General features: G+C 43.9%; 2 protein-coding genes across 4 annotated transcripts; one reads left to right on the top strand and one right to left on the bottom strand.

Annotated features, from left to right (window-relative positions):
- Positions 1-297: 297 nt before the first annotated feature.
- OVOL2 (ovo like zinc finger 2) lies at positions 298-8821 on the top strand. The gene is made up of 4 exons (XM_027664623.1): positions 298-412; positions 1064-1254; positions 3428-3617; positions 7305-8821. Exons 1-4 carry the CDS (start codon positions 313-315, stop codon positions 7613-7615), a joined length of 792 nt encoding a protein of 263 aa, XP_027520424.1. The 5' UTR covers positions 298-312; the 3' UTR covers positions 7616-8821.
- Positions 8822-10933: 2112 nt separating this feature from the next.
- MGME1 (mitochondrial genome maintenance exonuclease 1) lies at positions 10934-20837 on the bottom strand. Of its 3 annotated transcripts, XM_027664596.1 has the most exons (8): positions 20758-20837; positions 19830-19881; positions 19481-19644; positions 18005-18051; positions 15542-16142; positions 14166-14388; positions 13587-13719; positions 10934-12378 (listed from the first exon to the last, which is right to left on the bottom strand). In XM_027664596.1, the coding sequence occupies exons 5-8, from the start codon at positions 16062-16064 to the stop codon at positions 12244-12246; spliced, it is 1014 nt and encodes a 337-aa protein (XP_027520397.1). In that variant the 5' UTR covers positions 16065-16142; positions 18005-18051; positions 19481-19644; positions 19830-19881; positions 20758-20837; the 3' UTR covers positions 10934-12243. The 3 variants fall into 3 exon arrangements, with proteins under 3 accessions (XP_027520397.1, XP_027520398.1, XP_027520399.1); XM_027664597.1 differs by lacking the exon at positions 15542-16142 and having other exon boundaries at positions 20758-20835; XM_027664598.1 differs by lacking the exons at positions 15542-16142; positions 18005-18051 and having other exon boundaries at positions 20758-20834.
- Between the last annotated feature and the right edge of the window lie 212 nt (positions 20838-21049).

Genomic DNA, 21049 nt, shown 5'->3' with positions numbered 1-21049 from the left:
GAACAAAGCTCAGCTGCTCCAACCGGTCGGACAGGTAAGCAGACTTGTTGACACCGTTATGTTTGCAGCACGCATGCTCCTTCCCAAGTTTCCTGGTGCATTTTTCTATTCCACCTTATGAAACTTTCCTCCCCCCCCCTCCCCTCTCCTCCCCTCCCCTTCCCCTCCCCGTGCCTCGGCGGCTCTGCCCGGTGCGTGCGGTCCCGCTCCCTCGGACGGCAGCGCAGCGCCCGCGCCCTGCCGGGCTGCGGGCGGGCGGCGAGGTGAAGCCGCCGCTTCGCTCCGTGCCCGGCCGTGCCCCTTGCCCTCACTATGCCCAGAGCCTTCTTGGTGAAGCGCCGGAGCCTGCAGCCGGCAGTGCGCAGCTGGGATGGGCTGCCCGACGAGGAGAGAGCCGACACCTACATCCCAGGTACGGCGCCGGCGGGCTGCCTGCCCGCACCCGTCGCCACCAGGAGGGACGGAGGGAGTGGGGTCGCGCCAGCCCCCGCGGGCTGCGGACGGGTAGAGTTGGGGAGAGGGCTTTGCTGGGCCGAGGGAGTCCCGAAGGAGCGGGCGGGCGGTGGCTTGGAGAGAACTGTACTAAACGCGGAGAGGGGGGGAAGTGGGCAACACTTGGGGGAAAACTCCCCTCCCATCGGCAGGGGTCCTGCCCTCGCCGGGAGATGCCGCCCCTATGACTGGCACCGTCTCCAACTCCGGGGATGGCGGGGCGGGGGAATGTGTGTGTGCCCGGGAAAGTGGGAAACTTCGTTTGCATGAGAAAGGTGGCGGGGGGAGGACAAGGACGGACCCAGGGCGGCGGGGGTGATGTACTCTAGGCCTCCTCCTCCTGCCCTTGTCCGGGGTATAACGGGAAGGCGGCGGAGCTGGCTTGTTTGAACTTTGGGACCGTTCGTGTTTGAGTTTCCGATTGCAGCGTGAGCCTGGGATCCTCCCCCGCCGCCCGCGGGCCCGCCCGCAGGTTAAACACCGGGGCCCGGCGGCTCCCGCCTTCTGCGTCCCGTCCCCTGCCCCTGGCTCCGTGGTCCCCCCTCTTTATCGTGTCCTCACCTCGCTGCAGGGGGAATCGGCTGCGTGATGCTGGGCTATGAGGACAGCTGCAGCCTGGAGAGCAGCGGGAGCAGCGGGACACGGGATGCTGAGCCCAGCGACCCCCCGACGCCCCAGCCTGCCTGCGGCGACCTGGGCATGGCCAAAGGGATGCTGCTGGACCTGGCCGTCAAACGCCCCGTGGTCAGGTCGAAAATCAAGGTAACCTCCCGCACCCCAACCATCTTACCACCCGTGATGGGGTGACCACGGTTCAAGGTCAAGGCTTGGCTGCTGATCGGGGACACCAGGTGCCAGCAGTCCCTTGGGCTGTCTCTGCAAGAGATGACAGCAAGAGGTCTGTGAACATGCTGGCCATAGGATGGCAGCTGCAGGGCAAGCTTCATAAGCGATATACTGTAATCTTCCAGTGCCCTTTGCCTTCTCTTATCCTTGCCTGGGACATGCTGCCCCTGACCTGCTTGGCTCGGGTCCCGCAGGAGCTCTGAACCCAGCCAGGAAGGACCAGCCCTGGCAGCTAGGAGTCATGCCCCATGGTGCGTGGGTGGATCTCATTCCTTAACGTGGGGCCTCCTTAAAGACTGCCTTCTAGGTTGTAGTCAAGCCTTCACCAAGGGGGGCTGGGGTGAAGCTTCATGCTGCTCCCCTACCCTCTTAACTTATCAAAATAGCAGCTAGTTAAAGGTTCTCCTCTGAAGCTGTGAAAGGCTGTTTCCACCTTGAGGACGACTGGCGGCTTAGGGTGAAATGAAGCAATTATTTGTCCACTGACTTTGTTGAAGAGCCCCTCTGCTGCAAGGGCAGGATCTCTGGGTGTCCCTCAGACAGAACCAGGAGAACAGAGCCGTGATTTCCCTCCCAAGGCTGAGAAGGCAAATTACTCATGGTGCCTCAGGTTCCCATGGTACCGAGAACTTAACACTGACCTCCCAAACAGCACTGAACATCCAGGGTCCCCTCAGCAGTAGTGGAGGCAGGCCAACCCAGCCTAGGAAGGAGATGTGTTCACCGCTGGTAGTTAACGCCTCCTTAAACCCTGGCTATTGCTTCACTGGACAGAGCTGTAAAAATTCCCATTGTCTCTGTGGGATGACAGACTTTCAATCATCATATTCTCATGATTAACATTAGGTTTTCACCCTGGTTATGTGCAGCTGCTTGAGGAGGAGTTATACCCCTGTTGCCCAACAGATTCTTCCCAGATGGCTCCTCCTCTAGTTTCACACCTCATGGTTTCACAGCTGCGTTTTTTACAATTTCAAGTAGCGCTGCTTCAGTAGTAAGCAAAGGAGGAGGACTAGGAAAAATAATTGGCTCTTCAGGAAAAAAAAAACAAAAAAATGTATTCCTGTCTTCGTGAAGAGCTTGCCCTGCTGCTGTTTGATTTTAACCTACTCTGTATAATTTAACTTGGGCTACTAGTAACTGTCACAGCATTCAACCCATTTCAGCAGAGTTGGGTTTTTCTCAGAGTTTCACAGAAACTCCCCAAAAGCACCATGACGGCTGATGGATGTGTGTGCATGGTGCTGCCTGCTCTGCTGGCTTTCTCACATCCCGAGTGTCTATCAGTGAGCATGTCTCTATGTTCTCCCATGAATGGGTAAACTAGCAGTGAAGTATTTGCAACTTCCAGAAATTGAGCTTTCCCTCTGAGGAAAGGTCTTCCCCAGAGCTGAATCATCAATGTCTCCCTTCGTCAAGTTAGGTCATGGTGTTGGCAAAATACTTTTGGTGCTAGGAGTGGGAATGAGATTACCCCTTAATGTCACTCTGCTGTTAATTAACGAGCCAGGGAGACCAATGGAAGGAAATTAGTGCCATTGTTTCAGTCTCTATTGAGTTAGCACAAGGTGCCTTAGGTTTATATCTCCAACCCACTCTTTTTATCACTGCTGGGACCCATAGCAGCTGGAAGCATGATTAGCAAAGGCATCGCATAATACAACTTTCTCATACCTTGGAGGACTTCCCATCTCCATCCAGGATATTAGCTGAGTGCAGGAGCAAACATACAGGCGGCCCCACGGGAAGGTGCTTGTAGCCTAAGCCCTTGTGCTTATGGATGTGACTGGACAAAGGTTGTTGCTTCTGGAAGCCCACTACATAGGCTTTGTTTTAATCACGGATTCCAAGCTGGTGAGCGTTGCATCAGTCCCACTGCACATTAAATACCCCACTTGATTGCAAGTAAAATATGAATGTTTCACCCAGCAGGAATCTCCTGAATGCTTTCGCTTTTCATTTTTAATATATCCCAAGATTTTTTTTAATGCCACAACAAGCCATCCCTCCTTATTTTGGTTTTTTTCTTCTGCTGGTCTTCTGTTGTTCATCTCGATGCCCACTCACCCAGTCATCTTCCATTCCTCAGTTTACCACTGGCACCTGTAATGATGCTGCACTGCATAGCTGCGAGCTGTGTGGCAAAGGCTTTCGCTTGCAGCGAATGCTCAACCGTCACATCAAGTGCCACAGCCAAGTGAAGAGACACTTGTGCACCTTCTGTGGAAAAGGCTTCAATGACACCTTTGATCTGAAAAGACATGTCCGGACCCATACTGGTGAGAATGCATTCCCTGGGGACTCACGGGAGGCTCTGAGGAGTAGGAGGTGGGAGGAGGGGTGAGGTGGAATAAGGACAAGGAGAGGGTGAGGGTAAGCTATCAAGACCATGATACAAAGCCCAGGTTAACAACGTTTGCAAAAAATAGTGGAGTTGCAGTGGAGGAAAGGGGAAGACATGAGTGTGGACAGAGAAAAATCCTGGGAATGATGAAATCTGAGAACAACTAGTGAAATCTTTGTGAAGTAGTGCGGGTGTACGCCTGACATCCAGACTCAATGCAGACACAGCCACATGCTGCAATGCCTGGGTCAGCAAGATTGGGATAACCCACTGAGGATAACCTGCCTGGTATAACCCACCTGGGATAGCAAATCTCCACACATTATTGTGAGACCAGTGCACAAAGACAAGCAGAGGCAAGAGGTGGATGAAAGTGCTTTGCCCTCTAGAGGCAGCGAGCAGCAGTTTCCTGTTGTTTTTTTTTTTTGCTGTTGAGAACTTTCCCCACTGGCTATTCCACAGGATGGGGTTGTGGCTTGCTTTTGGCGCTGTCTGGAGAAACCAGAGTGTTGTTCATGCTGTGCCTGCAGCTTCTTTAGGGAAACTAGGCAACACACCTGACTTCTGCTAACCCTACATGCTGCATCCCTTCCTGATTTGGGCTACCAGCTCCTCCAACTCCCTTTTGGAGCTGTTTCCTTCTGCATGTCATGCTGTCCAGATCACATTGACCACTGGCCTAAACCATTTTTATTCACTTGTCATGTGGGGTCACAGCATGCATTAAAAATCAGGAGCAGTGGGTTGAAAATCACCTGACAGCGGTTCCTGCTCTTGCTCTTGTATTGCTCTCTCAGGCTGGAGGGATATGCTTTCCTGTGGCCACTCTGCTGTGGATTGAGCTCCCGAGTCCATCCCAAATAGTGGTGGTTGTGTTTCTTTGAACCAGATCTGTTGCCTCAAATCCAGCTCACTGCTACAGAAGTGCTTATCCCAGCCTGGAGCAGGGAGAAGGCTGCCATTTTGATTTGCTTCCTTTTTCTTGGTGGAAGCAATGGCTTAAATAAATGTCAACCCCCATCCTCACCAAGGGCGATGCTTTCTGGCAGGTCAGGTTGGCTGTGCTCAGCAGGCTTACTTTGCACTGTTGGGCACCCAGAAGATGCATCCACCACATCTCACAGGCACATTCCATCTTTCCAGATGTGTGGTTACCCAATGGGAGCTGGAGACTATGTGGGTTTGCTCTGCAGTGCCCTTTCTTTGGCTTAGACACCATTAACCAGGCAAACTGCTAGAGGGAACACAAGTATAATTAGTAGGTAGGAGCTGTTTCTTAGCAGTAGAACAATAAAACTCATAAAAATGATGCCCATTTCAATGGGAAGGCGTTGGCTAGAAGCCAATGTTTTGGAATGTTTTGGTTTGTTTGCAAAGCTTTCATTTGGAAAGTAAAGCTGCTGGGTGTGAGCAGGGAGCTACCACTGGGATATGGCTGAAGTGGGGAGTCAGTGCTTCTAAAAGAAGTGATTTTTTGATCTGTATCCTCATCCTTTGAGGCTAAGAAACTTAATCCAAGACAGTCTCTGTTCAGAAGCTGTGGCAGGTAAAGTTGAAATCTCTTTGCAGGATTGGAACCAATTTTGTGAAACACTGGAAGGGGAGAAAGATCCTTTTACTGGACAGGAGTGAAAACCCTGGAAATGTGAATCTTATAGTTAGATTGTCCCCAAATTTACTAGAAGAAATCTGCTGTCACTATTTCTCCTCTCCATCTTAAAACTAGGATGAACGCACACATACACCGTATTTGCTTGGTTCCTTGGGTGATGGCAGGGGTGAGGGCTGGCTGCAGTAGTGGTACCAATGTGTATCTTTTCCAGGCTGAGATACGGCATCTCTGAAAGCAGTGACCTTCTTCATATCAAAGTTGGTTGTTGTTCAGGAAAGCTGGGCTATATTTGAATATTAAAAAAAAGGCAAATGGGCTGGAAGTGGTAGTGTGGGCTTTATTGCGTAGCTACAGGTGATCATCTACATGTGCTTTACTGGGTGTGGGTGTTTCAGTGGAAACTGTCATGCAGCGTTTGAAATGAAACTGCAACAGTAGTGTCAGAGAGAGTAAAGGCATCCCAGTCTAGTTTCAGGGTATGAGCAGACTTAAACATTAAAAAGCATCTAAGATACACAGTAAAAGAAAATTTTAAAATTATTCCTAATTGATGAAGAGGTTCCCACTGCCCCGATGGGCTGTGGCATCCTGGCACTATCTTTTTTGTGCTTGTATGCATGCCTGTAGAGCACTGGAGCAGGCACCAAGGATGGTGCCTGCAATTTAAACCTAATTGCCTTCAGAGGAGCATAAAACTGCACCCAGACTACTGTTTGTAAAAAATACATTTTTGTGTGTGAATCCTAATGAAGGTTTGGGCTTTCTCTCCAATTGCAGTTTAATGTAACTGAAGCAGTCTCACAGCAGTAGGCATTAGGAAACTTCAGTGTTAATAGTTAAATCCGGTGCACTGGGATAACCTCTTTTTACAAGACTTGCAAAAACGCAGTTGAGATGGTGCTTTTATTGGAACTTCTCTTTAGCTTGGATTTTTGGTAGAAGCATCAGCGACTGAGCGGTAACACAGTGCAATCACAAAGTTACATCTGTCTGAATGGACACACGTGCTTTGCCCATTTCTGCCTGGCTCACTATAGGTCTGATCTTCCAGATTGTCATTTTTCCATGGGGAAAAAAGGAGGTTAGGTAACTCCTTATATCAGTTTTAAGGCTAGTCTTTGCTTGAAAACTTACTGATCTAGTCTACTAAGTAAAATTCCAACTGGTTTAGGTTCTTTCAAGTGTTGCTTAATCCTCAGCTATTTAAGTACTGGAGGGTTGTTGTTAAATCAGTGTTGATTGGTGGTAAAATGGATGTCCTTTACTGCTCAGTATTTCTGTAATGTTGGTTGTTTGTACTGAACGAAATTGCCCAGGCATTCAAATCACAACCCAACTCCTTCTGCCTCCTCTGGACACACACAGATTTATTTCACCGATTTATTTCGCAGAACATGCTGAGTTGGAAGGGACCCACAAGGATGATTGAGTCCAACCCTTCTTTCAACTTACTGAGTTTCTCTTCTAGAATTTGAGCTTGTAGTCTCAGTCATTGTACTTATTGTACAAAAGTGCTCTCGCTCCTTTGAAGCACTGCATGAATAGCTGGGCATTCACACTAGGCTGCCATTCACTGAAGCCTCAGTAAGTTTTGCTCACTAAAAGAGAAAAATCAAAATCTTACCGAGATAGAAGTTTTCATTCATTATAAAACCCAAAATAACAGGTTAGCTGAAATTTTAACCTAATCACAGGACTTCAAAAAGTCAAGAGGTCTAAGAGTAAGTTTTGCAAGAGCTGTAATGGCGTCCTTAGGACCAAAGCACAGTTGGGCCCCTGTTATCATCAGCATCTGCCTACACCTTTTCAAAACATTTCTAGGTTTTCTATGCCTAAATATGTCAACCCATTCCTGAAAATCTTAGCCTGAAAGTAGGATGTTTTATTTAGATAGGTAGTTCCTTGGGCTAGTAGCTCCCCACTGCTAGATATGTGCTCAGTAGCTGCCAGAGCCTTGCTCCTAAGCCAGCTTTAAGAAACGTAAATCAGAACAATCTTTTACTGTCGCAGGAATTCGTCCTTACAAATGTGAGGTTTGCAACAAAGCCTTCACCCAGCGCTGTTCCCTGGAGTCCCACCTCAAGAAGATTCACGGTGTGCAGCAGCAATATGCCTACAAACAGAGGCGAGATAAACTTTACGTGTGCGAAGACTGCGGCTACACAGGTCCCACGCAAGAGGACCTATACCTGCACGTTAGTAACGTTCATCCTGGAAGTGCTTTCCTGAAAAAAACCTCAAAAAAACTTGCAGCAGTTTTGCAAAACAAACTGAGCCCTGTCCTGCAGAGGAACTCCAAGGATGATGACAAAGATGAGTAATGCAGTGGATTACAGTGGTCTACAGGAATGAAGTTTACATGTAGGATGATATATATATATATATTATTTTTTTAAAAACAATTTTGAAAAAAGTACCTGCAATTAAAGGGATGCTTTAGTTAATGCGACTCTCTTGTTGCTGGTAGAACCTCAACTGGAAAGAAATATTCCCATTTATGATGGAAATATCAAAATTTTTTTATCTGGCCAATAAAAATGGAAAGCTTGGAAGAGGCTGTCACCTCTCAGATGGAGTATTTACTGAACTGACATTTGGGCAATCTGTCTTCCGTTTCAGCTCTACCACACATCAGCTGCCACTAAGTTCACCTTTCCCCAGTGTATTTTGTAAAGTTAATTTCTGTTACCTCCTGTACCAATTACTTTTGAGAGATTTGAGTGAAAAGTGCCAGGTAAGAACAGCTACTAGTACATTGTTCTATGCAAATTAAAGTGTCTTAAGAACAGGAGTACATTGTATTGGTAAATAAGTTAAAATGTGCAAATAACCTTAACTCTGCCCCCTGTGCAGTAGCTAACAATTTATGGAAGGGTGATCCAAGGTGAGTTGAAACTCTTCTGAAAGGATGGAGAACTTTTCCTCCCAAACTTTCTCTACTGGCAAATTACATTATTCCAGGGCAGACTTCTGGTTTTGATTTAGGTATTTTAAGCCATGAACTTACTCTTATGTTTAGATGCAAGTGGAACCTTAACTCTGATGTTCCTGGACTTGTCATGCTTTGAGGATTATTACCACATCCTTTTAACATACATCAATATCAACCCAGAAACCCAAAGAAAACTTGAAGATAAGTATTTTCTGTCATGATGAAATAGTTTTGTCTGTATTTTGTGTGTGTGTGGGAGGGATGTTTGGGGATTTTTTTTTGTTTTATAATTAAATGCTTCTTCACTAATACAACAGAGCAGTGCAATGCAGTGAAAAGGGGAACTTAGCCTGTCTCTGCTTCACGAGATCAGTGCAAAACTGCAGGCACGAATCTGGCTGCTCATCTGTATCCACTGTCAGTTTAGAAGGGTCCTAGTGAGACTGATGCTACCGGGGAAGGATATGATGATGATGAGGGACTGGTACTACCTCTCTGTGCTTTTGGATTTCTGTAGTCCCACTCCAGCTCCTATTGACCCAGGACAGTTAAGAGGGTAGCCTGTGGGGACTACTGAGTGTGAATTTAGAGATTTTTTTTTTAAAATAAAGCTGTACATTTGAGGAGGATATGCTGTATTCTGTATATGTTGAAACAACAGCTGAAATTAAGCCACCTAAAATACAGAGTCCAGCATAGCCAGGACTTTCATAGTCATTACTGCTAAAATGAGAGATTCTTAGCAATTCTGCAAGAATTTTAAAAAGCTTTTCCATTTGCTTCAGTTTTCTAAGGCATCTGCTTAGGTTTTTGTGGGGAAAAGATTCTAAGGGTTTTAAAGCATTCCTAATGATATTAACACTTTATTCAGCACAACTGTTGGTGCCTGGGACCTTGAAAGCAAGGATAATAAAGTGATGCTACTGTGTTAAGAACAAACTTGTCATTCTATGTAGCAGGAAAGTTCACAGAATAATAAATGGGAAGTTGCTGGGAAAAAAAGCATCTGAGGTAAAGTAGAAGATCCTGACTTTGCAAAAAGCTTATGCACTGATCCCCAGTTCTTTGGATATCATGCCATTACAACTGAACAGTACAAAGAGAAGGTTGCTCGCTCTGAACAAAGCTTGCTTGATGGCAAATAGTCACAAAACTGCTGGGCTAAGGAAAGCATTAACAGCTAGTTCAGCCAGTTGTGCTGGTGAGACTCCTCCATAACCTGCTCAATGAGGCCTCAGTCATGAAACTGCTGAGTTCTGCTCCAGGGCGGGACTGTTTAGGACAGTCCCTCTGAGCAAAGAGACTAGTATTCACCTAACTGCACAGGATTTGTGTGCTCAGCTCTGCTGAAACCTCAGTCCTTACACTGGTGCAGTGAAGCCAGGGCTGAAACCCTCCCTCTGCAACTAGAGACACATTTTGTGTGTGTACGTGTGTGCATGGGCTGTTTTTTAACCCCTCCTGTAGCACATACTGGTTTTGGTCTCCCTCCTGTATCACTGCCAGAGCATATCCCTGTGGAAAGAACCACATGCACATTGAGGTGGTCACAGAAAGCACTCACAGTAACAGAGAAAGGGAGAAGTTAAAAAAGTGAAAAAACCCTCTCTGGATGGAGAGCAAAGCTCTGAGAAGCTGCATGTTGTAGCTGAGGTAACTGCCCTGATTGCCTGGCAAGTTTTTCTGCAGAGGATAATGCCCTGTGCACATCAATTTAACACTCTGGCAAGTCAGTTTAAACTGATCACAAAGTGGGTTTGGGTTTGTGTGACACTGGCAATGGCCACTGCCAGTTCTGTTACAGGACAAACTAGTGCTAGCCTGTGCCACTACAGAAATGCTCCAGAGCTTACCCAGGGATGCCTGAGGCAGCCACGCTTTCAGAAGTGCCTGACACGAGTGACTTCCACCACTGCTGTCTTTAAAGGCTGTCTGCCTTCTCCTGGCTCTCTGAGGGTATAGACTCAGCCAAGACTTGATAGGTTTACAAACCAACACCGCTGGCAGCCTTCCACAGACAAGGCTTTTGTTAAACAAACAAACACAGACGAAGCCGACAGGTGCCCACGCTGCCCAGGCTCCAGACTTGTTCTTATTTGTTAGGGCGCAGGATGAGTTTGAACATTTACATGGTTCAGAGACATCTAATGGCTGTATGGCGCACTGACGGAGAAAGCAATCCCACCCAAACATTGCCCAACTGTTCCCTACTAGCCTGATCTATCAAATCTCAATCAACACAGGGATTTCGGCCCATTTTATCACCTCCTGCTACTGCCGAGGGATCTTATATCTTGCTTACACCCACCCTCTTTGTATCCATGGAGCTATCCTTCACAGAAAACTGGCAGTGTTCACTGACACTGAACCATCCACTTGCTAAAATTCTGTGATGTGGGAAGACACTTGTAAAACAGGTAGAACTTCTGAGAGCTTGTGCTGTGTCTTCCTGGTTAGTCATCTCTGAACCCAGTTTTTCCATCCCCATGGTTTGACTTTTTAGATAGAAATCTAATTAAGCACAGAGTAATCATAACATCACTAGACCAGGTTTGAATAAGTAAGTACCACTATAACTAAGTTTCATTGACACATTTCCCTGGATCAGTAGTATGGAGGAGCACCAGATAGCTATAGCTATTTAAGTTTCTTCAGCAGCAAGCCTGTCCATTTTTTTTTTAGGTATCATTCTGGCTGATTTTTTTTTAAGCTTATGGGTTGGTCATATTTTTATTTGTAATCTGCAGTGGTATTGTGAAAACTCATACATACAATTTGGATAAAACAATGAGAATGAGGGAAAAAGCTTTCCAGGTGTGCAACACACAAAGCAATACTGCCTGACATCATCAAGGCTTACTCTATGTCTTACAGACTTGATTTTATAAGCTTAAAAATTTACTTCTGTTTCAAAACATTTATTCAGAAACTTATTTGAAAAAAAAAACAACAAAACAACAAACACAAACCCACAAAAAAACTACCCCCCCAAAACCAACCAGCAGCTCTTTATCCCTCAGAATGCTTGGCTTCACAGCCACAAGCCTGCTTTTATACAAAAACTCACCTGCACTGGCGTACACACTCACTTGACACGGGAGATCCTTCCACGTGGGTAGGCTCATTGTCGGCTCAGACCCACACCAAGTCAGGAGAGCTCAAGGCAGTTGCAGCCTCGGCCTGCACAGAGCTCACAAGCCTAAGTACAGAGCCCATTTCTCAGTGCTCTTCTGTGGGCTGCACAGGCTGTGCGTTAAGAAACCTGCAGGAGGAGGCACTATGAGTAGCCAAACTCCCCACTTTTCAGAAAACTTGCTGAAAAATTTCTAAGAGTATTGTTTACAATTCTGCTCCTCTCTTACTGAGCCACTTGTGTTAAATTATCACTTTGCTGTAGTATCTTAAACAAGACTTAATGAGAACTTTCATTATAATTCTTAGCACAGGTCTTCCAGTTGTTGTTGTAAGAAAATCCACAAATAGTAACAAGCCTGTTAATAGAGACCTTTGACATAAGCAAGAACTAAACTGACTGAAACCCAGTCTACTATATCAATTTCTTTATCATTTGCATTTCCCTCAGCTCAGACAATGCAGATGTTCTTTTGCTTTAGTTCACCAACACTTTTCAAAGTCTTAGTTCTGCAACAATTTTTTTCTCAAAAATTACCAAAGAAGGATGACTTCATTGAACAGTTTTACTTGATAATAAAAACTTTTCTATAAACCTTAGGTTGTATAAACTGGGGGGGGGGGGGGGAAACACAGGCTAAAGAAGTTGACTTTGTCCTGCACGGACCATTGAAGTCACCTACAATATAAGCAAATACATATTCTCCATTAAAAATTCACATGTGGATTTTTTTTGGTTTTTGGTTTTCTTTACTGTGGAAAAAATACCCCTGATAGTAAGAAATTAGCCAAAGTTATTAAAAAAAGAATAAAAGTGGTATACATAAACAAAAGAGTCTTGTTTTGTCTCTGTGCTCAGAGCACTTGCTGCTTCTTCATTTCTTCTCAGTTTCTGTCCATGTACTCTTCAAGGCGCAAAAGCCACTTATTCCAGTACTGCGAGCACAGATCAGGATCCATGAAATGTGGATGCGCAGGGGAGCCATTCTTATAGGCAACCACGATGAGTCCACAGTGAACCTACATTCAAAAACAGAGCGCTGTCAGAAATTCAACATTCAGATAAAATTCTAAGAACTAAACCTAACTACAAAACATAACAACACATACATATGTTTCTTAAATAAGAAATGGGGAATAAAAAAGGGCAATAATTCACCATAAAATACTTGGAGACTAACAGTCAAATGCTCCAAAAACCCAGAGACCAAAGCTCTGACCAGAGGACATGAACTTTGGTTATATAGCCCCAGGCAAAACCTCATCAGTCACTGGGGATTTTACCACCATCTACAAGGTTTAAATATCACTCATAGTCAGACTGATGCAGCCTCCAGCATCAGTCTGAATGGAAACAGGTACTTAGGTTTGTTCAGACATTCTTCATACCTGACAAATCCAAAATCCCAAATCAATCCCAAACAGCCAGTGCTAGTGGGGGGGCAGGAGGCTAATAGTAGAATTCCAGAATTACTACCCACATTTCCCTCTGTAAGGATGATGTCTGTTAATTGCTTGTGTTTACTGACCTCTACACTATTCTAAAAAGTCTTTTGCACAACCTATGAATTAACCTGCTCTCTTCTGCTTCATATTTTCCCCCTTCAATGTTTGTATTGAACTAAAATTCCTTCAGGCCAAGCAGGCTAGAATTGCATTTGGAGTCTTTAAAAACATTATTCCACTGTCTTCTGATTAAGTGATTCACAACACACTGCTCTCCCCAGATGAAACACAGTACAGCTTCCAAAGACCAAATCTATCATTTAGTCCCTCATTTGTTAGTGTGATATAGCAACACATGATGCAAGCAAGGCCCTCCCACACAATTTTCCTGTTTGCAGGCTCTTTTGCTTTATTACTTCTGCCCCTTCCTACTCTTGACACAAGTAAAAACCACACAGAACAAAGCACAGGGGACTGCCCACATGCCAAGTCACTGTGAGTTCATCTGACCTCTTAAGACCCTGAGCTTCCCTTGGTCCCACCGAGCAGGTCCTTAAAATCACTGAAAATATACTGCCAACAGCCAAAGGCAGCAGGATTAGCAGGAGTAGCTGAATTATTTCACAGTATGTCAGCTTAACCTGATCTAAGACTGGGCTCCTTTGTCACAAATCCTACCAACAATTCCATGATGGACAGCAGGTTCTAAAGGCAGTAGGCAGGGAGAAATGAAGATGACGTCGGTGCTGCTACTTGTCTTGGGAGGTATCAGGCCTACTGACCTGGAAGTCATAGTTGGCATCATGATTTATGGCTCCAATATATGCTGCAACCTGTAATGGGTTGTCATAAGTATTCTTCAGAAATGGCTTTGGTTTCTCTGAAGTTTTCCAGTCAATCACACACAATTGGCCTCTGCATAAGAGAACAAGATAGGACAATGTTTTAAACTTAAGTAGTCACAAGTAAGAAATGTGGGATGAGACAGCACATAAAGACCTATCACACTCACCCTGTTTCACCCTGATGTCATGTTGCTCATTCTTATGTCTAAATATTTCTCTTCACACTGGCAGTTTAGATCTCAAAAACTAACACTTACTAATACCTGCTGCAGTTCCTGGCAAATGCTGACAATTAACCCTGTCCCACTCACACCCTGCTCCAGTAAGGAACTCTCCATAAGAAAAAAACCAGCACTTCTGGCACCAGGTTCATCCAGGGGAGTTAATCTGCTTTGCTGGTCCTGGAGATCTGCCCAGCTTCCCCCCAGCCACTCAACAACATACCAGCTGCAGCCCAGGACATGGCTTCCCATACACCACAGACATTACAGGTGCCTTAGGGTAGAGGAACCTCACCGATACTTCGCCACGCAGTCTACCAGGCCCAGATAATGAAGGGCCTCGTGATGAACTCCACTTTCCAGAGCTTTCACTTCACTGATATCTTCTAAGACATGTTCCACACTTGATAAGTAACCAGAAATAACACCATCTTCGCCCTTCTCCTTAACTGCCATCTCTTCAGACAGGAATATAGATTCCAAAGCTGAATGAAAGAGCTCTCCTTGGAGGAAAAGATCTGAGAAAAATAGGAAAAAACACATTTTAGACACTACTTTAGATTCATATTCTACATATTTATACAATGTAGCTCTTAAATCAGTCCTGTTTTTTGTACTGAAAGCTGGAGGATGTGGGGAGAAGGAAGACAGAAAATAAATTGTCAACAGTGAAATTAGTATCTCATATTAATATTACTTTACTTTACTTTTTTAGTCTCACTAATTACTCAGAAACAAAATACGAGTTTTAATTTATTGTATACAAAAGCATTTGTGAGTTTCTAGGAATTAAAAACATTATTCTTGGCTGCTTTTGCTGCACTTACTTATTCTGCTGTATCAGTTCATTTGAATGGAACTGATCGCATGAAACGAATGGGCACAGTTCTAGGAGTAAGGGCTTATCTCAGAAATGATTCCAAGAAAGATAAATTTTCAACTGTTATATAAGGTTTGTTATGCCACCTTATCCATTGACGTGCTTAGTAATTAAAAAAGCATAATCACAGGATATTAGGTTTAAAAAGCAAAAAGCATAATAATTCATGTAAGGAGCGCTTGGGTATTTATCGACCTCGCTACTTACTATCCCCTAGGTCCTCCCAGATCTCTTTCAGTCCTGCAGCTTGGAGGAAATCACCTTTCTATGTCTTATGAAATGAAAACCTCTAAATGCATGGCAATTTCATGGAAGAGGCTGCACACACTGGATAAACTAAACAGGTACTGAAAAACTTCACCATAAATAGCAGGATATATTGGTTTTTAAACACTCAAGATATGATTTCAAAATGCCTATTTCCATCTTGTTACAAAGTAGCTTTGTATCTGCAAAGAGGCTCAGTAACATCAGCTGGAAAATATCTGCTTGTAAATAGGTATTGGCAAATAGAGAAACAGAGGCAGACAGGATTGAATAACGGATGTCTACAGTCTAATACGCATTTCCCACAGATTTCTAAATCCATTTTAATGGTTCTAGAACAAAGATCAGAGCTTAGGCTCATTGATAACAGGTACACTCACAACATGCTCTCATGAAATGGAAACAACTTAAAGAATTTCCAAAATGCTTGACCTGTAGGGCCCGATACTGCCACTATGTTAGAATATACCTGCCAGTTAAATTCTACTGCTTCTACTTTGCAATGGCACTGTGGTTAAACTTACTTTTGGTATACTTTTCAAAACCATCTTTTCCAAGTTCCACTATCATTTTCTGCTTCCATCTTTCTAGATAAAAGACTTGCTGTGGAGAGAGAGTTTGTTGAAGAATATGGGTAACACTGGGCATTTTCGTTTTTTGTAACATGATTTTCCTGGGGAGGTTTGAATCACTGTTGAGAGGGGAAATTCTCTTGTTGGGGTTTATTAAAGGAACCCAGTTCTTGGGAGTCTTTGTCCCAGCTTTAGCTGGAGGTCTGTGTTTATCCAGTGGCCCATATAACAAATTGTCTTCTTCAAATATTGTCTCTGGTGTTTGGGTGCTGGTTTTGTAAGATGTAACAGAGTAGACCAAGTTTTTGTACTTTTCTTGATCAACTTGTTCATAACTGTTTGCTTTTTTCTTTTTACTATAAATACATGCAGAAGTAGACAGACATGAATATGGGAATTGCTTTTGACAAAATGGTATTTGAAAAAGCATTTCCAGTTTCCCCGGTTTCCTGGACAGTATCTGTAGGAATTGCATTCTGACAAGAAGTGTTTGTGAATGGTTAGAGTTTTCTTTCTTCTGTTAGGAACATCTGGAGGTTACAATATTTTCCTCCTGTAGAAAAAGACATATGTGATTTCCAGAATCATAAAACTTTACCACCATCTTATTTTTGCCCTTGGCCAAACAAAGAATTGCTACAGTCAAAGTGTCCTCATATACTTCATGCCACCAAAACATCTTCAGATAAATAAGAGAAAGAACCAATAAGCAATGAAAAGAGGAAACAGTCCTGAAAAGAACAGGTGCTGGTCTGCAAAATCTGAAACGGGGCAAGCACATAAGGATGTTGCAAGTAGCAAAAGCTGCAGCAGAGTACATTCCTACAGGAACCGTATCATAACTGCCATGACAGTAAATACAAAAACCAGATCTGCCACAAACAACCCCTCAAAAGAGGGAGAGTGAAATTAAAAAAAAAGCTACACAGAAGAGAATGAAGCAAACCTATTGCTATGAGGTTTAAAAACTTTTAAGTTTATAGTGAATGCCCAGCTTAAGGGGACTGTGGGGACAAGGTACCTTATGGAGAATAAAACCATGTTTTTCTTTTGTAGGAGAAAGCAGACAGCAGCAGTACATACAATTGTGAGACCTGAGACTAAGAAAGCCAAAAGAGAAACCATATGTACTTCAAATATCTTCAGACTCAAAGAAATCTTTCAAAGTTCAGAATAAAATACAAAAGTATTTTTCTAAAGTGAGTTTCAAACATAGTTGTGTTTTGAGACACTTAGGAAATTTAAAGGCAAGAACAGTATACCAGCAATACTGTACTGCATGGTAACTGCAGTGCTAAGTCCTAGGAAAGTTTTTGCACATGGATAAAATATAACACCTGCAAAGTGGCATTTTACTCAACATTAAATATATGCAGAATTGAGGCCCTACTCTCCTACTGAAAGTTATCTGCTTACCATTAGAAAGTTCCCTCCACCCACTGCAAAGAAAGAATCTGCCAGCTACCATCAGCATTCTGTTCCAGACAATACTTTCATATTATTCTTTACCTTCCCCACACTCCTTAAACAGCACTTCACACACTGCCCGAGCTGTGCATGCCACAGGAAACAAAAATGTACTATGGGGAGTTATTTTGTATGGACAGATCCCATGCTCATGCACAACTGCTGTGGGGGTGCAGGCATCTGTCACACAGAACAGTTTCCAAAAATGGGTTTGTACTGGCTGCAGCTGATTAGATCAAAGCATCTCATAGCAAGAGGCTGAGACCTTGGACTTGGGTTCCATAAATATTGTTGTTCATCTGTAAAGGACAAAACCATCCAGCTGTACAAATTTAATCAGGAGTAGGCAGATACACTGCTCTTTTTCTTCACTGGCTTTACATTTTCACACTGACTTTGTATGATCTAGGCAAATCAAAACTGTTCTGTAACCTGATGGCATGCAACCTGATACAAAAGTAACCTCTCAAAAGCAAATCCAAACCAGGAAAACACAATAAGAACTTTGTCTCACGTAGCCCTAGCATTTGTGACCCAGTACCAGGTGCCCTGCAGCCAAATTTGCCATCCTGTTGTCAAACGGTCTCACTCAGTCTTTAGTAAGGGCTTCCTGTAATTACGATGCATATCAATCAAAACAGTTAATGATTTTAAAACTGCGTCAAGGTCCATAAGAGAATAATAGAGGAAAATAATGAAAGTACCAACTAGTTAGTTCTGCTACTGATTTTTTACAGTCTGATTAGGCATAAAGCAAGCCACCTCACAAGGGAAACCTTACCAGTTAAGATACTTTGAATATGTCACTTCCCTTTTTTAATAACTACATTATATTTAATATCAAAGAAATTCTAAAACTGCTTTCCTTATCCAGCAGAACTGGGCTGGGTGGAGTTGTACTTGTTCTCTCATTTTTCAATATTCAACAGCAAGAATGGATATGATCACCTGAGCATCCTCTGACCTTCAGATTCCTGTAAAAACTACTCTCCTGCCTGCACAACAGAAAAGCATAGTTAGGTGCACTATGAAAGGACAAACCAAACAAAACCATTTTATTGCCACAAAAGTATGCAAGTTCTGCCAAAAAATAGAACCACCTGCTTTAGACAGTTTACATAGCAGCAAGAAATTGGACTGTGTGTTTTGTAACTGAAGTCCTGCCCTGCTTCATTTTATGGACATGTGAGGAAGTTTTACAAATTTTTGTGAAACGTAACCAAATGTTATGTTTCCTGTAATTTCTTAAATGATGTCATAAGCTGTTTCTACAGCTCAGCTTGCTAGAAATTTGTAACAGCATAAAGGGGTAGTTTTTACATTATACATGTCTCAATTCTTCAGTTCACCCTGGCTTTTCAGTCAGTGAATTCTGTGTGTCTTCACTATTACTGCCAATTGATTCAATAAATATAAGAAGCTCCCCATGTTTTGTCATTTCAATATCATGAAGCAGCTCTCTTCTGCAAACCTGCTACACCAGGATTTGCAGCAACTCATTCTTCTCAGAGACTATCACATTTTTAATAGATTTTTCAGTGTTGGAATGGGATTGGTTACCTGGCAGAATGTGCCGTTTGCTAAAAAAAGAAATAATGAATGAAGGTATCACATTTCAACAGGTGTCAGTTTGCTGTAGGAGGTAACAAAAAACAGTAGAAGCAGCAAAGAGATACATAAAGGTGAGGCTTTAATACTGTAAGAATATTGCTTCACTGTATTTTTTAATCATAAAAAGCAGTGCAAAAAAATTAATCTCTCCTCTCCGGAGATTTACCTCTAAGTAAAGCTGTGATTTAAAATAAACCAGGAAAAATATACTCTTTTTCCAATGTAATAGTGTCCAAGCTTGTAGTTTCTTGGGCTATTGTTTGAAGACCATTAACATGTGCATTAATGGTCATTGTGTATGTGCATTAATCAGAACAGAACACATGTTGGGCCAATGACTGTGTATTTGTTACATCAGCCACAGCACAAAAGAAAAACTTTATTCTGGCTTTTTGTCAGCTGCAGGAAGCAAGATGATACCTGATTTAGCATAAAGTTCATTTGCAGTAAGCTGCCCCCTCAACATTTTTTAAGGAATAAATTTATACCAGCTCAGTGTTCTGAACCATGGGGCTATTGAAATATGGAATATTATGACCTCTACAGCTAATTAACTGCAACACTGCTGCAGTGCCTCAGTGATTAGTACAAACTTTGATTTAACAGCATATATTACACTGGAGTAATACCTGTGGAAGTGTTTGTGCACTCTATGAACTGAACCACCAGGAGAGTCTGTCCGCTGCTGTCCTGTTTTAGAAAAAGAAAGAGGTTCTAGGATTGCTAAGAAATAAGGAACACTTGTGTCCAGCTAAATAAAAAATCATGTGCTTTTCAATAAACCACAGTGGCATTTCTGTGCAAATAACTTACATTTACAAGAAAGAAATGGAGTTGGAGTGGTTTGGATCTACTCTCGCCCCTGAAGAACAGAATTTAATTGATATTTCCCTCTGGGGAAGTGTCTCCCTTCTCTCTGAAAGGGTTTGTGGTTGAAGCCTGGCAGAATTACTTCAAGTGTTGCATGATGAGCCACACTGGAGGAAAGAAAAGAGGAAAAAAAAAGCAGGACTTAACTTTCCCAAGCAAGTTGAGTTTGCAGCTCCAACAATAACTGAGCTAACAAAACTGAGGAAATTTTTTCCCGGATAGGAATGAGTGGCTTAACAGAAGAAAATAAAAAAGATTACTTAAGAAAAATTTCACATCTATAAAAACCTACCTCTAATTATGGTTTCAGAAAATAACCACCATGGCTTTTTCTCCACAGCCACCTGTCCAGCAAACAAAAGTACTAGCTTACTTCAGACATAATAAGAAAGAGCCCCACTAAACGCAGCTACAGATCTGTTGCCCTGTGTCCCTAACTCCAGGAGAACAAATGCACTGATGAAAGTATAACTTTAACATCGCAGGCTTTTCTCTTGAAGAAGTATTACTAAGTCATGTAGAAAGGCAGCAGTACCCTACATTCTCTTTCTCTTTTTTTCTGGCTACAACTTAATAAGGCAGGGCTTTGACAGCTGTATCACTTTTAGAACCTTACACGCTTGCCCAGTTCCTGCCCCCAACCTCTCCTCCTTGGTTCCCTGCAGTTCGTAAACTAAGTTATTGAACCTATCCAGGTTAAAAATACACCTCCCTCTTTTGGGACGTTTAAAGCACGGAGAGAGAAAATTTAGCAACCCAGTTTAAAGCACAAGCCCACAGAGCTACCCTGAAAAAAGTTCAAGCTTCATTCCCCGCTCAGCATTGGGAATGGAATTAGTGGGAAACAGGGCTGTAACACGACGTCAGCGTTTTTGGCGATCTGTGAGAGCTGGGCTAACACCGGTGACCACCAAGTACTCTCTAGTAGACAGACAACGTTTCTACATGGGCACCAGGCGTCCGGAAACGCGACAGGGCCGGATAGCCCACTCTTGTGCAGGGCTTCTTCTCTCTGGACAAGAATTCCCGCTGAACGCGGGCATACCCACCTAGCCACGGCAGCCCGGCCATGCGGGCCCCTCGGTGACAGACCCGGAGGCAGGGCGAGCAGGGTTCACCCGCCAGGGGTGCAGGGTGGGCCCGGCTCGCCTTCCTTTTACTCGCTCTCATGACCCCCCGGCCCAGCCCCAAGGCGCTCACGACCCACGGCCCCGCGTTACCTCAGACACACTTCCCGCCACCGCCGCGGGAAGCAGCACGCAGGCGCGCTCCGCCCGACGCCGCCGCCGCGCTCACGGCGCACTGCGCCGCCCTCCGCCTCATGGGAATTGTAGTTCTCCTGCGCCCCCGGCCCCTTCCCTTTCTCTGGAGCACCTCGAAAACTGCGAGAGAGGCATGCCTGCTCTGTCTCGCTCTCTTTGGGTGTTATTTGAAAGGCTCTGAGGAAAACAACCCAGATCTCTAAATGCAAGGAAAAAATATAGCGTTTTGCCGCCATCTTGGATGAAGGCA

Source organism: Corapipo altera, unplaced genomic scaffold, assembly GCF_003945725.1.
Source record: "Corapipo altera isolate COAL_440 unplaced genomic scaffold, ASM394572v1 76, whole genome shotgun sequence".
NCBI classification, from domain to species: Eukaryota; Metazoa; Chordata; class Aves; order Passeriformes; family Pipridae; genus Corapipo; species Corapipo altera.
The sequence above is the reverse complement of the archived record's forward strand: the minus strand, read 5'-3'. Positions and strand labels throughout refer to the sequence as shown.